The sequence below is a fragment of the Pseudorasbora parva genome, chromosome 3, assembly GCF_024679245.1.
Source record: "Pseudorasbora parva isolate DD20220531a chromosome 3, ASM2467924v1, whole genome shotgun sequence".
NCBI classification, from domain to species: domain Eukaryota; kingdom Metazoa; phylum Chordata; class Actinopteri; order Cypriniformes; family Gobionidae; genus Pseudorasbora; species Pseudorasbora parva.
In genome coordinates, this window is record NC_090174.1 from 48695409 (window position 1) to 48710865 (window position 15457).

Genomic DNA, 15457 nt, shown 5'->3' on the forward strand with positions numbered 1-15457 from the left:
TTACTGTATCTTTTTGGCTGCTTTTTACTTTGAGTATCAAAGATATTAGCAACTTTTAAGATTACAGTTTTAAGAAAAGGTATGTGAACCGCTTGCAGAATCTGTGTAAATATGAATAGTTTTAACAGAATAAGCAGTCATACAAAATGCATGTTTTTTTTTAGTTTGTTTTTTTTAGTGTAGGCTAGTACTGTCTTGAATAAGATATTTTACATTAAAAAGGACTCATGAACAACCAGCTGAGAAAAAAAAAACAGCTGTGGATCATCCAGGTAACGACACACGGTATTAAGAATCAATGATTCATACACTTTTGAACATGGGTTCAATTGAAGAATTTTTTTTTTTTTTTTTTTTTTTTTTGCATTGTGGACTATATGTAAACATTTTTATGTAAAAGATCTTATTCAGGAAAGCTCTAAATAAAAACAACATGCATTTTGAATAATCTATTATTTTGTTAAAATTATTCATTATTCACATTTTCAATCTGCAAGTGGTTCACATACTTTATAATCTTGCAACTATAGGCTCTTTATCCTACTTCAATACATTTGTAATGATTAATACAAAATACTCAAGTTAAAATCAGATAGCCTACTCTAAGACTTTTACTCACTTGGTGACTTGTACGTTGAAATGGAGTTATTTTCGCTGTAAGGTATCTGCACTTTTCCTTGAGTGGTTTTCAGGTATCTTTACACCTCTGCTAATCTATAGGCTAACGGTGCACAGTGCCATGCACACAAATACAAAACAGCACCACGTTAACACACACGGCACTAAAATAATGTAATAAATACAATATTAATGTAACAACATAAGATGTCAAATGAATATACATAACTAACAAAAATAATATGATTTTAATTTCAATAAATGCGATGTATTGTTTAATTTAAAATAACATTGTATGGTAACTTGACCAAATTACAGGTTTTTATATAGCCTTTTCACATAGTTTTTGCTTTAACATAAACTTTGCAAATAGTGCAGTCTAATAGCTGCTGCTGAGGCACATACGGTCTTTAGGACCCAGCGTTGTTCTTTTGGGAGCGTCTTTTTGTCCGTTGCAAGTACGCATTGATTGTAACCATTGTGACTTCGCGATTTACCATCTGTAGTGTCCCATGTGGTTCAAGTCAATTAACGACACCAGCCGGATCACTTCCCACAGGATTTGAAACCTATATTTCAAAATTCAAAAAGTTTACTGAAGTTATGTTTAAAGAAAAATAGGAAATGATTAAATTATGAAGAACTGTGGAAATTATATTCTTGTTGTTGCCTTGAATGTATTCTGGATTCCTTTCTCCACTATTACCCACTTACACAAATAGCATATTAAACGGTGATCTTACTATTACTAATCACAATAATACCTGTAATTATAAGCAGCACCATGATCATTAGATATGCGCGTGCACGTGGTTTGTTTTACTCAGCATTTCTAGGTTACAAATAAAATACTGTAAACGATTTTTAAAACACTTTATGGGACATCAATATCATCATTTGCCGTCTTTCGTATTTATTTCACACACAGGAGAGCTATTAACTCACGGCATGATATTACATTTTCAACCAGGGGGCGAACCTGTCATATCTGTGTGAGATCTGTCATGTCCAGCGCGCGCCACTCTGTGCGTTTTTCCCGCCGCAGTGTAACCAAAACGACGCGGCTTCAAAGGCGGTTAAAACACGAGCAGTAGACTGAACTACAGCTCTTCCTAGGACAGAATATCACACAGAACCGCACGGAGAGGATGTGTCTTTTTTAAAGGTCTGTTTAGAAAATAAGGCTCCTACATATAACGTTAGGCTATATAGGTGAACAATAATATCAGGAATTGGCATTTGTGTTATTTAACGTTGCCTATGGCTACAGGGGAACATGGAAATCACTGCTGAATCCGTTACAGGTCTCTGCATTGTTGGAGTTTATATCAGTTTTCTCCGAGTTTATAGGAATTTATAGTCTATATAAAACGATGCCTGCCGTAGAAACTGAGGATTTGGTCTAAACGCTCAGCTTTATGTTTCTATTTTTTGTTTGTGGATAAGAAGTTGCACCGGACTTGGAAAAAAAAACGCACCTGTGGACTAAGTTACTGCACAAAGAAAACACGGAAGAAAACACAAGTCTCCGAGGAAGAAAAGTATTGATTCAATTAAAAACACTGGAAACCAGTAGGTGAGATGCTCTGACAGATAATCTGCTTGATTGTGGAGGCAAGGCAACAACAGCTGTCAGTCAGAGCACGAGACCCCCTCCCTTCGTCACGGCTCGCGCTGCGTGTGCACACAGTGCGCATGACCGTCGCGAGCGAACCGCACAGACGAGGGAAATTTAAAAAACGGTTTTTTCTTGTGGGACAACAAGTGCCCCGACCAACAGTAGAGCTTTTCTCCGTCTCGTTACCCAAGATTTTCTATATCCCAGAACAACTTCAACAGAAACGAGGTAAGATTCCGTTTATCTCGTGTTTTATTAGTCATTTTTAAATAACTTAAGTCAAGAGGCTGCGCACCTGTTTCGGACTGACATTTTATACAGCCTGAACATTGATGTCTGACGTAAATGTCTGCCTTTAATAATCACCTGGTGTTTTGAAGAACAACTACAAACAGTTTCTCGTCTATGTGTTTTCTGTTAAATACAACATTTAAGATTTAATATTGAAACGCTAGCAGACTGACAGGTAACGTTAACGGTGACTGATGACGTCTGATGATTAGTCAACAAAACAAACGTCAAAAGTAGTGATATATATTTTCTTTTTTAAATATTAAAATGTACTATTCTCTCTTTTCCCCCTTTCTTGCTCAGTTATAGTGTCTTTAGTTTTTGTTGGGCATCGCCTATTTTATTAATATTCACAAATTAATGTGTTCTTATGTGGCCATGTGATTAACTCGAGTCAGATTATTGTTGTTGTTTTTTTACATCGCAGATGATGAAAAAGTCATATATTTGTACTATTTGTATTTTCTTTGGACCAAATGCACATTTATAAAAATAACTTTTATTCTGTATTTTGCATGGTTCATTTACTTTTATCTGCAAAAGATGATTGAAAGTGGAATTACAAGCAGGATGTCTGGGATTCATGAAAACCCTGGACAAAGTCACCACACCTCCGCACAAGACTACAGGTAGGGGGTGATTTCCTTTGATGGCTGAACCCATTGCTTTTGAACCTTGAGCAGATTAGAGAATAAAAAGATAATTTAGGGAAGAAGAAGAGCGCTGCTAATCTTAATACAATCTCCACCTTCCCTATTCTGTAAAATAAAAGTGTGATTTGAGAGGCAGGGAATTGGGGTTTGTGGAATAAGAAAGGAGCGAGAGAATACATCATCTTTGCTCTGAATGGATCTGTCAGAAAGCATCAGCTCTGTTTACACGCCCGCTGTCGGCACACGGAGGGATTGAGTACCTTGAAGGGGGCCCCCACGGGTCACCAAGGAGAAGTGGCTCCCAATTAGAATGTAAACGAGGGCGACTTGAGCTGTGATAAACCGTGACTGTGTGTGCCCGCCTCCCCCTTTCTGTGGGACACGTAATGGTTTGCATCAATGAGCAAATAAAATCATTTTTTCTTTCACTTGTATAACCGCACCCTAATGACCGTAAACCGTCCAATACATAGCTGGGTTTACAATTGCACTTCAGAAATGCTAATAAGTACAAGGATGCAGGCCCTATTTTGTTGACGATCCTAAATTTGAGTTTATGAGGCATGTTATGAATTCTTTCCAAAATAAAGCCCCTACCCCTTCCAATTACTGAAGCACAGTTTTTAAAAGAGTACTATAATGAATACTGTTATTATTATTTTGTTCCTTTATTATATCTGTGCATCAATAGAATATAAGTCAATCTCAGATCTGCGGTGTAAGATGACATTTTCTCAACTGAGATGTTTCTGAAGTTACAGTGCAGCCATTGTCTGGCAATACAACAAGTGGATGCTCTTGGCAACATTAAATTGTCGGCTGTAGTCATGTCAAAATCAGTTTTAGACCTGTTGGATCTCTTAGGCTTTGTGTGAAGGATTTTACACACTTAATTTAAAATACTACAACATTTATATAATATTATGTAAATAATAAAAAATATATAGATATCATAAAATATAATCAATAATGCTGGCAATCGATTAATCACATTTAAAATGTGTGTACTGTGTGTAATTATTATGTCTATATAAATACACAAACATTCATGTATTTATTAAGGAAAATATGTTATATTTATATATAAAATATTTAATATGTAAGAGATATATATATATGTATATATATATATACACACGCACACACACACACACCATGTATATATTTAAGAAATATTTGCATATATATATATATATATATATATATATATATATATATATATATATATATATGCAAATATTTCTTAAATATATACATGGTGTGTGTGTGTGTGTGTGTGTGTGTGTATATATATTATGTAAACACTAACTTTTATTTTGGATGGGATTAATAGAGATTAATCAATTGCCCAGCACTATTCAACGATGCAAAAAATTAGGGAGTTTAACAATTATTGTGTCAAACAATTTAACTTTAATTTAAACAAGCTTTCAGCAGACACGTACAGGGTTTTGTTTAAACAAATGTTGTTGAAAACAAATCTTTAAATGCTAAATAACACTTTTGAAATGATTTAGGTGAATATTGGCTTACAAAACTAACACTGAGGAAACCGATAATTTAAAGAAATTAAGCTATTAAATGGAAGGGCAGAGACATCCAAATGAATTCCATTAAAGATAAGACTCAACAGAAAAAGACTGATTAACAACACTCATCAGAAAGATGCAGGTCTGATAAAGCCAGGTGTTAAACTGTCCCTTTGCAAGGTGTCTTTTTCATGTCTTTGTATTGGGACAGGCATTAGGAAGACATTTCAAAGCGCACAGCTGTAGTGTTGACACGTTGGTGTCTAAGGTTTCATATTTGCGAGTGTGTCTGTGTGGGTGTGTATAAAGGATAATTATTCAGAAGCTCTAAACTGGAGCAACCAGGGTGCTCAAGGCCACGTCCCTAAGTTCTTCCTTCAATGCTGTAATTTATTCAGGTGGCAGACTGTGTGTGCAGTGTGGCTTGACCTCCAACTCCTTCAACTACCCCCTCCCAGCTACCCCCCTTAGGTACTGTCTGATGCCTCCAGGCGGGGGGGATGGGGCAGAAGGGGACAGGGGTTGGGTGGAAAGGGACAGGGAAACAGATGGCATCCTATTTTTCTCTGTTGTGTGAGGCCTGTCATTCCAGTAGATTAATGCAAGGGGTTGGTTAAAAAAAACGGTAAAGACAATCAAGGAAGGGTTTTGGGGGGGGTGTGTGCTGGGAACAATAGAGCCACGTGCCGCTGTGCAGATTTGTCGTTTGGGACACAATAGGTGATCATTTTTCAATGGGGCTGGACCAACTGTTGCAGGCAACGTGTGCCACATACCCATGTTTCAAATGATCTCATGCGTTGTTTACATATGATTCAACCAATGACAGTGAAGAAGGCACTGGTCACCTGACCAATGTTAGAGGTTGGTTTAATAGAGAGGGGGGCACTGAAGTGTCCAGACACACAAAATAACTGAAAAGTGAGGGTTGTCATAGCGACCCCAATTATTGGACTGAATAGCGAGTTTGCAGGGAAGTCTAGAGAGAATTCAAGAGGGTTTCTCTGCTTTCTTGATACTTAGTGGAAATGAAGAAATAGCCGAGCAAATAACCCTGCCTGCACTGGATTAGATCAGAGGATGAAAGTATTTTTTATTTCTATTCCCTAACAATTGATTTAAAAAAAAGACTTGCGTATTTTGTATCTATTTAAGAGAACTTAGAAAATAAGAAAACAATAAAAAAAATAATACAGTTTAATATTAGCAATGACCATTAGAAGCATTTAAGAAAACTAACTCCAGTTGAACAGTTCAAGAGCATTTCTGTGCTACAGTTATTGTCTTGTTTTATTCATATTTGTGTTTCAGTACTGAGTGCTATACTATGTTTTAGCAGACTCCTGACTACCGACCCTTCACAGCTGAAGGACGAGCTGCCCGGTGATCTTCAGTCCCTGTCCTGGCTCACCTCTGTAGACGTTCCCCGGCTGCAGCAGATAGGGGGTGGTCGGCCCGACTTCGCCAGCTCTGCTCAGAACAGCCTACTGGAGCGGCAAACAGGTCAGGAGATTTATACACTATGTATACAATTAGTGTGAACAGAGGAAAAGATGGCCGTAAAAAAATTGTCATTTTAGCTTTAACCAATGAAAATTCATTATTAATTAAATGCTGTTATTTATTCGTATTTGTTTATTTGTTTGGTGTCAATTTTATTTCTTTAATTTTAAAGTAATTGTAAAGTTAATGTATATATTTTATAACATGTTTCCATTTTGTGTTCACTCTGACGTTGTCTACCTTTAGCTTTAGGCTTAGTTTCTTGACCCAATTTATTTTAAAAATGTTGTGGATTAAATCCCCATTTGTAAACCAAATACTCACACTTTGTTAAATCTCACAGCTCAGCTGAATAGCATGACAGTAGCAGGAGGAGCAGGATCTGCGATTCATCTACAAGGTGAAATGCAGCACAGCCCTCTGGCCATCAACAGCGTGAGTGAGGACTACATATACAACCAGGATCAATCAGAACTTAACAAGCATTTGCAATTGAGCTAAAAGAACCGTGTGTTAACGGATTTGTTCTGTTGTTTTTGTAGATGCCGCAGTTTTCCCCTGGGTTTCCTTGTGCCACATCAGTGTACCAAACCACCCCTCAGCAAGTGCTCACTTTCACTCAGGCAAACCAACAGGTTGGTTCAGTATTTTGTATGATTTGTAAAGACTGCTCAAAACAGTAATATTCAAAAAATTATATAACATAATTTTTTTTGTTATATTCCTTAGTGTTCTCCTGGTGGACTTTATGGAAACTACAACAGCCAGAGTCTGTTTCCTCAGCCCCGTATTACTGCTCACAACCAGGACATGCAGCCCAAGACTTTCCCTAAACCCATCTATTCTTACAGGTGACTTAAAGTTCACTGTGACAACCTCTGAAAAACATAATTATTTGGAAAGGGAATAAGATTTAATTTTATTTCAAGTTGACTACATTTAATTTCATCTATTTTCAGCTGTCTGATTGCCATGGCTTTAAAGAACAGCAAAACCGGCAGCCTTCCTGTTAGTGAGATCTACAGCTTTATGAAAGAGCACTTCCCTTATTTCAAGGTGAGGGATTTATGTAAAAGCACACTGGAAAATAATTGGACAGAGCCAACACGCCATGGAATCAAATAAATCTTACTTACAGTATATCGTCAATAACTATGTTTCACAGACAGCACCTGATGGATGGAAGAACTCTGTACGCCACAACCTGTCCTTGAACAAGTGCTTTGAGAAGGTGGAGAACAAGATGAGTGGTTCCTCTAGAAAAGGCTGCCTTTGGGCACTCAATCCTGCAAAGATCGACAAGATGGAGGAAGAGATGCAGAAATGGAAACGCAAAGATCTCCCAGCCATCCGTCGCAGCATGGCCAACCCAGGTCTCGAATCTCGTGACTATTATCAGTGCTAGGCAATTTCATCTTGTATTGACAGCTTTATAATATGTTCTACTACTAGACACTTTTGTTGTTTATACTGGTATTCCGGTCACCAAGCCATATCTATGTACAAGAATATCATAGACTTCAGTGTGGTTTCTTTTGTCTTTGGGCAATACACAATAACCCAGAACACCCTTGAAAACACAGAAATGGAATACACTACATATATTCAAGTCACTCCAAACACAAGACACTAGGAGATGCATAATGAGTGAATACAATGCGTTTCTAAAATCTACTCAAAATATCAAACATGTTTGATATTTTCCGACTGGATAAAATCATAGTCTGAACCCATCATACATTATGTGATTTTTAGTGAATTTGCAGATAAATCCAATTAAACAACGTCATTTACATTTTCCTGTTTTGTTACTTGCTTTTACTAGATGAATTAGACAAACTCATTACAGACAGACCGGAGAGTTGCAGACAGAAGTGTGTTGATACTGGCATGACTCGCTTGCCCAGCTGCCCACCAGGACAGACCCTTCCGTTAGCAGCTCAGATGCAGCCCCAGCCAGTGGTCACTCTGTCTCTACAGTGTCTCCCCATGCACCAGCACCTTCAACTGCAGATCCAGAATCAGTCTCGCTTGGCTCCAGCCTCCCCTGCTCCTGCTCAGACACCCCCACTTCACACAATGCCAGACTTGACAAACAGCTCCCGCCCCCAGCATCCAGCCAAGCAACACAGCGACTTTTACACGATTCACACCGACATGAATTCAGAGGTGGATGCACTAGACCCAAGTATTATGGACTTCACATGGCAAGGTATGTGTTAACTAGAGAATGGTCAACTAGTGTATTGAAAGCCATTGGATGTTTCTCCACTCGAGTCTGATCTGATCTAAGAGGCTTATTTTATGATTACAGGTAACCTGTGGGAGGAGATGAAGGATGACAGCTTTAACCTGGAGGCATTAGGTACTCTCAGTAACTCCCCACTTCGGCTGTCTGACTGTGACCTGGACACTGGCAGTGTCACGCCTGTGTCCAATGCAGGAGGACTGCCTTACCCAGACCTGCAGGTGACAGGCCTCTACTCTTCATACTCGGCCATTGATGCTCTTTCTAACCAGTACATGAACACACAAGGAGGAACAAAGCCTATCGTTTTGCTTTAATCGCACGCACAAGCTAAAGCTTTACTCCGCAGGATCCATAAAGCTTTTCAATCCTATAGCCTTTATGGTGATGTAACAGTGTTCGTGGTGCAATTTGCATTGACTATATTGATTGCATTAAATGCACTGGATTTTAAAAGGACCAAATAAGCAATTATGTTTTTTACAGAATTTGCATGGTGAGAGAGTGATTTATAAGGGATTTTCTAGAACAGTCCAGTGCAGATCGCAATATTAGCATTGTGGCCAAGCATCGTCATAAGTAACTACAGTGCTGCTCTCATTATAAACATAATGCAAATTGCTAGTTATCACAACACTGAAGAAACAAAGAAAAAAAATAATGGGAATTATGATTTTGGGGTTGTTGCCAAGCTTTTTTTTTCTGTTCCATGAAAGAAACTTGTTTTCTTCTCATTTTGTCCATTTAATTGTTAGCCTTGTAACTGTAGTTGTGTGTCTTTTGTTGTACTGTAATAGACACCGTATCTGCTCTTTTAATGTTTGTTTATTTATATTTATGAAAAGAGCTGAAATGGTGACATGAATCATTTTTTATTGTACATATCTAAATATTTCAAATGCAAGCAATAAAATTTCACATTCAGATTGAAAGATGCATTCATGCTTTCATTCTCAACTTGGACAAAATGTTCTTAACACCTGACAAAGATTTCTGCTGCACATACGTGACAAACATACAGCATGCATAGACTATACTGCAAGGTGGCTTTTAATTTAAGTAATATATTGCTTAACCTGTGTATATTTATAAGAGTAAGATAAATATTAATTGAAAAATGACTACAACACCAAGATGAAAACACATTATTTTATTCATAATTATGAATTTCATTTAATCCCGATATAAAGTCAACTAAGACAGTCAGGGACTCGATTAGAGTTCAGGCTCTAGACTTATTCTGACTTGTACGTTTTACAAAGCACAGAAAAACGATTAAAGGCAACCAATCTGATCAAGAAGACTTTAATCAGAACTATCAGTTGAGCATGGTACAGCAAGTAGGTACATATTTATCCATTTATATAACCAGCACATGATTAATATGAACAGAAGAATTATTTGCAGTCAAGTGAAAAAAACTAAATAAACAACCACGATTCAAGCCATTAAAACATAAAGTGGCTGTGATATTGATAATGCTTTATAATAACTTTATGACATAATACATCAGATTAGTTATGAATTGAAATGTAATGACATTTGTAGCATTTTGAATGTACATTAAGAATTAAGCATTACAGTATATATTGTACTGTATGTTATTAGAAATAAAAATTATTATGAAGAATTACCCTGGTATTTACACAGTGATTCTATTTACGTATAATACTGTTACTTTACTCTAATAATAGAGATTAACTCCATTTGTTCTGCTTAATATTTGTTGCATATATTCCTGAGGAAGTGCCATACAGCATGAATGTGCGCTTAGAGCATTGGCGATTCCCTAAAATAATCTAATATATAGTCTTTTCCACTTATTGTACATTCATATGTCGATTATACCCACAAAATTGACACAAAAGGCACAAACGTGAATATATAAATACTATATAGTGGTTTCCCTCTCTTGAGAGTGAGTTTAAAGTAATACTCTGGTGCCATTGTGAGAAATGTTTCTCCTAACGTGATCACTGTGAGTCACACACAAACAGTAACAGTAAGTGGGCTATGTGATTGCTGGACATTTTCGGTTGTGCTTTTAAGTCTACTGACTAATGCGTGGATCCAAAATATTTTTAAAGTTCTTAAGCGTTATTGTTTAATTCTACTACTGATTCTCAAAAGACACGTCCTCGCTGTGTAGATTCATTTAAATGGCATGTATGTGATCAGCTGGCGGTGGAGTTGTCCATGGTGGCCAGCAGGTGGCAGACTTTGGCTCGCTGTGAGGGAGTGATGTTCTGCGCCATGTGGATGATGCAGTCCATAGTCACCTCTGGGTTGTCTTGGACTAAGCTAAACATATAGTGCAGGAAAAGTCATTGAGAAAATTGCTTTACGGGTATTTCAGTCTCCAGCTTTAAAAAAGATCTGCTGTTACAACACTGACTGATTTCCACTTAGTTGGTCATTGTGTTAGTGGTAAATTTGATGTGGAATTCACCTGGTACTTTACAACAGCTACCGGTTTGCTAGATTTAGGAATCGTATAAGATTTGAGAAATGTAAACCCCTGAATGATGTTACTGTTCAAAGGTAATTTTTAGGGTTTTTAATTATACTTTTAGTCTGAAGCAACATTAAATTAATCAAAAGTAACAATAAAGTTACAAATAACTATTTTTTATCAACAACAAACTATTTTCTAATCCTGAAAAAACTATCTTTTCCATAAAAATATTATGAAGCACAACTGTTTTCAACATTGATAATAAAAAGTTATGTTTCTTGAAATCATCATAATAGAATGATTTCAGAAGGATCACATGAGTAATGATGCTGAAAATTTAGCATTTTTGCCATATATATTAATTAGATTTTAAAATATATTAAAATAGAGAACATATATTTTAAACTACACTACTAGTTCACAATATTACTGTTTTCACTGTATTTTTGATCGAGTAAATGCAGTCTAGGTGAGCATAGGAGTGCTACTGTGTACATAAGTGCTACTGACTTAAACTTTTGAACGGTAGTGTATGATAATGCATCTAAAAATTGCCTATCGAAGTGAGAGAAAATTACCTGCGGATGTGTTTGAGAGCGTAGTCCCTCTTTAAGCATTTGATGTTCTCTCTGATGACAGAACGTGTTCCATCCTGCTGTGACAGATGGTTTTCCAGCCACTCTACCACCACTTTGTTATTGTCCCACAGATATGCCTAAAAGATCCCAATATCAAAGGATTACCGCACATGAGATACATAACTGTTTCATGGTCAAGTTTGCACATTTTAGTAGTCTAGGTAGATGCATTTTAATCATGAAGCCACGTTATAAGAATTAGCAAATCTTGACTACACTGTCCACCACTGTTATTTTAGTATAATTATAGTAATTATTAATACTGTGAATTAGCATTTCAACACTTTGTATATTGTTGTGAAAGCTTTAGTATTTTTTTATACGTTTTTGTTTTTAAATATTTCTTTGTAACTTAAATTTTTATTTCAGTTTTAGTCCTTTTAGTACTTCAACTTGTTTTATTTCAAGGCAATATTACTAGTTTGTTTTATTTTAGTATGTATATTATTTAATTTACTATTTTAATGACCAAAATCAATTTACAGACTATTTTTAAATAGTTTTATTTAACAATAACAACACTGCTGTCCACTACTTGTAAAATCATTCCAGATCCTAAGTGGGAAATGATTTGAATCATACGTTAAGTTCCCTTACTTTTACAGCCCCCTCTGTCTCCACAAACCAGCGGCGCAACATGGACTGTATGTGTCCATTGCTCAGGTCTTGGTTGGCCTGCACGATCTCCCCCTTCACCACCTCCTCCAACAGCAGGCGCCGCAGACGCCAGTAAAAGAAAGATCTAGCGTTTTTCCAGTCCAGGATGTCCTAAAAACATTTGGTTTGGTTATTGTCAAAAATTTGAATGGCCACTAGTACATGTCTTGCATGTGTCTGATCCACAGCTATGGGGAAATTATCTCCTCATGAAAGGGTGTACAGTCACATGGAGCCTTAAGTGCCAGATTTAAAAAAATAAAATAATTATGTTTATACCGTGATGACACCCTTTTCCTGCATCCTTCCAGGAGTGTCATGAAGGTCCACAAACTGCACTGCCACCTGGTGGTAGATGGGAAGAAGGAACTCCTCTCTAGACTTCAGTTTGGCCTCCAAGTCTTTATGATCCTGGCTTGATAACTCCGGCTTGCCTACGTGGAGCACAAAAGTAAACCAGGTGTGTCACAGGAAGTAGATATAGCCATTGAAAAACCATTTGTGTTGAAGTCTGATTAATTGCAGTACCGAGCTGCTCAGCCAGTTGAGAATATACAGAATCAGTCCTTCTCATGGTCTTTAGCAGGTCTTTCTTTCTGAACTTTATCTCCACAGTGCCCTCGGCCTCCAGAACACCCCCTCTGAAGAGAAGACAGGAATCGAATAAGATCAGTGGGCTGAAAACTTTAGATTTAGGGCAGCCTGATCCAGGTGCATCTTTGTTCTTTAGTGTGTGCGTCAGTAGATCACATCATGCGCTTTATTGGAATTGTGTTCATGCTAATTTGCCCCCATTAGTAAATGTGTCCCTTAGAGTGGTGAAGAGAAGCTGTATCGAAATGCTCACCTGCTCTCTCGATCTGCATAGAGCTCCATGTGTTGAAGGTTTATAGTGGGGTCAATAACGACCCATGATCCTCCTCTGAGCTCAGCATGAGGAGGGATGTAGACCAGTACAGGCTGGCTGAACTCTCGCAGGGCATCCACGATGTAAGAACCAAACTTAAGCACCTGGTCATACATATCTGACATACAGAGCAATCAAGTTCAAAGAAAACACCTTCAAATACATTTCAAATGTTATTTTTTTAAAGCTGTATCTTATCCTCACCAAGGATGAAGTTTTTTGATCAAAAATACAGTACAAATGGTGTGATATATTATTAGAATTCACATGATCGTTCAGAAATCATTTTAATATGCGGATTTGGTGCTCAAGAAATATTTCTCATTATCAATGTTGAAAGCATCCGAGACTGAAACTTTTATTTTCAGGATTCTTTGAAGAATTTTAATTTTATTTAAAATACTTTTTTTTTGTAACAAGGTAAAAATCTAATTAAAGGTGGACTATTGAACTTTCCGTCCACTGGAGGGCGCCTATTCAAAACAAATGCGTAGTTTAATGACTCAAAGTGGGAGCGCAGCATCTTGGGAGATGTGGTCTTCTCATCACAGCCGGTGGAAAATAGGACTCGGGCAGAAATCACGTTCATGCATGCGGTTATTAACGTTACTGTAGTCTAAAGCAGAGCAGAACCGAGTGTTATGGACCTGATCACAGCTGCTGGAGCGATTGTTAAACAAATACCCGCCTCGCGAATACCGGGACTTTTATTATGACGGGACGGGACACAGTCGCCGGGCGCCTGCACAGATTCGCTCTTCCGGTTATGATTTTGAGGTAATGCTGCTCTGTTTATCATATTAGATACATTTAAGTGTGTTTAAAACGATGTTATGACGTTACTCCGTGCGTTCACTTGTTCACACTGCTAAGAGTAAAGCGCTCCTGCGAAATAAAAGCCGAAACCGAGGGTAACGCAGATATGATGCAATTGACAGGCGACTCCCTCAAATGCAATGCTGAAACGTCCCTGTCCTTAGTTAAAATAGCAATTTTCTCACAATTTACAAATAGTCGGAAACATCTGGGATATTGTAGGTACTCAACTGAACAAAATATATAACACCGGCCTAGTGGTTTTTGGATATTTTACTGCAAAAATACTACATAGTGCACCTTTAAGCCATCCTTGCATCCTTCCAAAACTTTTGAACAGTCATGTAAACTCAACTAAAACATGAAAACCAGCTACAGTATATACCTTTCATGCCTCCAGAGAAGCCCCTCCAATTGGCAAACACCATAAGTGGAAGTTTCTCCCTGTTGAAATCCTCAATAGCCTGTGCAGTTTTATATGCAGAGTCTGGGAACCACACTTGACCGGCCTGCTGAAGGATCTGAGGCAGAAAAGACACTTCATGCCAATACCGATAACAAGAAATGGACATACAAACACAAAAAAAGTGCCCAGAGGGGAGACACAGTCAGGGCCTAAAACATCAGTCAGGACTCTTACCTTGGCCTCCGAGTCTAAGTTGGCTGGATCTGCTGGAATGGCAACCTCAACTGTGCGGGTCTCCACGGCAATGACCCCGAGAGGAATCCCACCAAGCCTGTATGACATTCACAGTCTCACTCAGCTCAGAATTTTCACTCATATTTGACATTTGACATCTTCACATCATGTTCTGGTTCTTACCTGGCTCGGCCCACCACCACTGTCTGTGCCCAGGTAGCCATCACCTCCATAAACGTACCATGGTCAAAGAATCCACTCTGCCATGCTCCCTTCACAGCTATCCACACAAATTCAAAGAAAGAAAGGCTGAGTCTGAAGTATCATCATGAGCGCCCATGCAGACAGGTCCACAGAAATGTATGCAACAGATTGTGTGGAAAATGTGATTCTTACTGGGATGGGGTCGTCCACAAAGCAACCAACGAGGGTCATAGGGGGCTTTTGTGGGAACAAAATCGATCTCTCTCTCTACTGGATCAGTGGGAGGCAGTATAGGGGCCGGACTCTTATTGCTCTAAATTACAACAGCCAACACCAGTAGGGCTTGTTATTAAAAAATATAAAACAAACATGCTATGACACAGTCAATACAAAATATATTCTCTGCCATTTTGTCATTTTGACTAATCAAACCCAAACTACTTATAGCCTATCAAGATCATGACTGGGTAATTTTTCACTTTAAATTAAAAAATACATAAATAAAATTGACTACCGGTAATTAAAAATGTCACAAAAAAAGCATTTTTGTAACACTGCAACATTTATACCATTACATTTATTTGATCAAAAACGCAGTAAAACAATGTTGTGACATATTTTTATAATTTATTTTTAATGTAAAACATTCTTAATGTCTTTACTGTACCTTTTGATCAATT

General features: G+C 37.6%; 2 protein-coding genes across 9 annotated transcripts in view; one reads left to right on the plus strand and one right to left on the minus strand.

Moving 5' to 3' along the window:
- Positions 1 to 2326: 2326 nt before the first annotated feature.
- foxn4 (forkhead box N4) lies at positions 2327 to 9392 on the plus strand. 3 transcript variants are annotated; one of them, XM_067439337.1, is made up of 11 exons: positions 2327 to 2464; positions 3071 to 3156; positions 5108 to 5180; positions 6049 to 6212; positions 6556 to 6647; positions 6755 to 6847; positions 6942 to 7063; positions 7172 to 7268; positions 7378 to 7585; positions 8038 to 8424; positions 8527 to 9392. In XM_067439337.1, the coding sequence occupies exons 2-11, from the start codon at positions 3111 to 3113 to the stop codon at positions 8775 to 8777; spliced, it is 1533 nt and encodes a 510-aa protein (XP_067295438.1). In that variant the 5' UTR covers positions 2327 to 2464; positions 3071 to 3110; the 3' UTR covers positions 8778 to 9392. The 3 variants fall into 3 exon arrangements, with proteins under 3 accessions (XP_067295438.1, XP_067295440.1, XP_067295441.1); XM_067439339.1 differs by lacking the exon at positions 5108 to 5180 and having other exon boundaries at positions 6046 to 6212; XM_067439340.1 differs by lacking the exon at positions 5108 to 5180.
- Positions 9393 to 9749: 357 nt separating this feature from the next.
- acacb (acetyl-CoA carboxylase beta) overlaps positions 9750 to 15457 on the minus strand; it is a 31192-nt gene continuing 25484 nt past the window's right edge. For all 6 annotated transcript variants that reach the window (XM_067439327.1, XM_067439330.1, XM_067439328.1 and 3 more), the window contains 10 exons: positions 14970 to 15090; positions 14757 to 14853; positions 14574 to 14670; positions 14319 to 14454; positions 13058 to 13235; positions 12739 to 12851; positions 12490 to 12644; positions 12151 to 12321; positions 11494 to 11630; positions 9750 to 10761 (listed from right to left, as the gene is read on the minus strand). In XM_067439327.1, coding sequence (XP_067295428.1) covers positions 10635 to 10761; positions 11494 to 11630; positions 12151 to 12321; positions 12490 to 12644; positions 12739 to 12851; positions 13058 to 13235; positions 14319 to 14454; positions 14574 to 14670; positions 14757 to 14853; positions 14970 to 15090 — 1332 coding nt within the window. In that variant the 3' untranslated portion in view covers positions 9750 to 10634. The remainder of the gene's footprint in view (positions 10762 to 11493; positions 11631 to 12150; positions 12322 to 12489; positions 12645 to 12738; positions 12852 to 13057; positions 13236 to 14318; positions 14455 to 14573; positions 14671 to 14756; positions 14854 to 14969; positions 15091 to 15457) is intronic.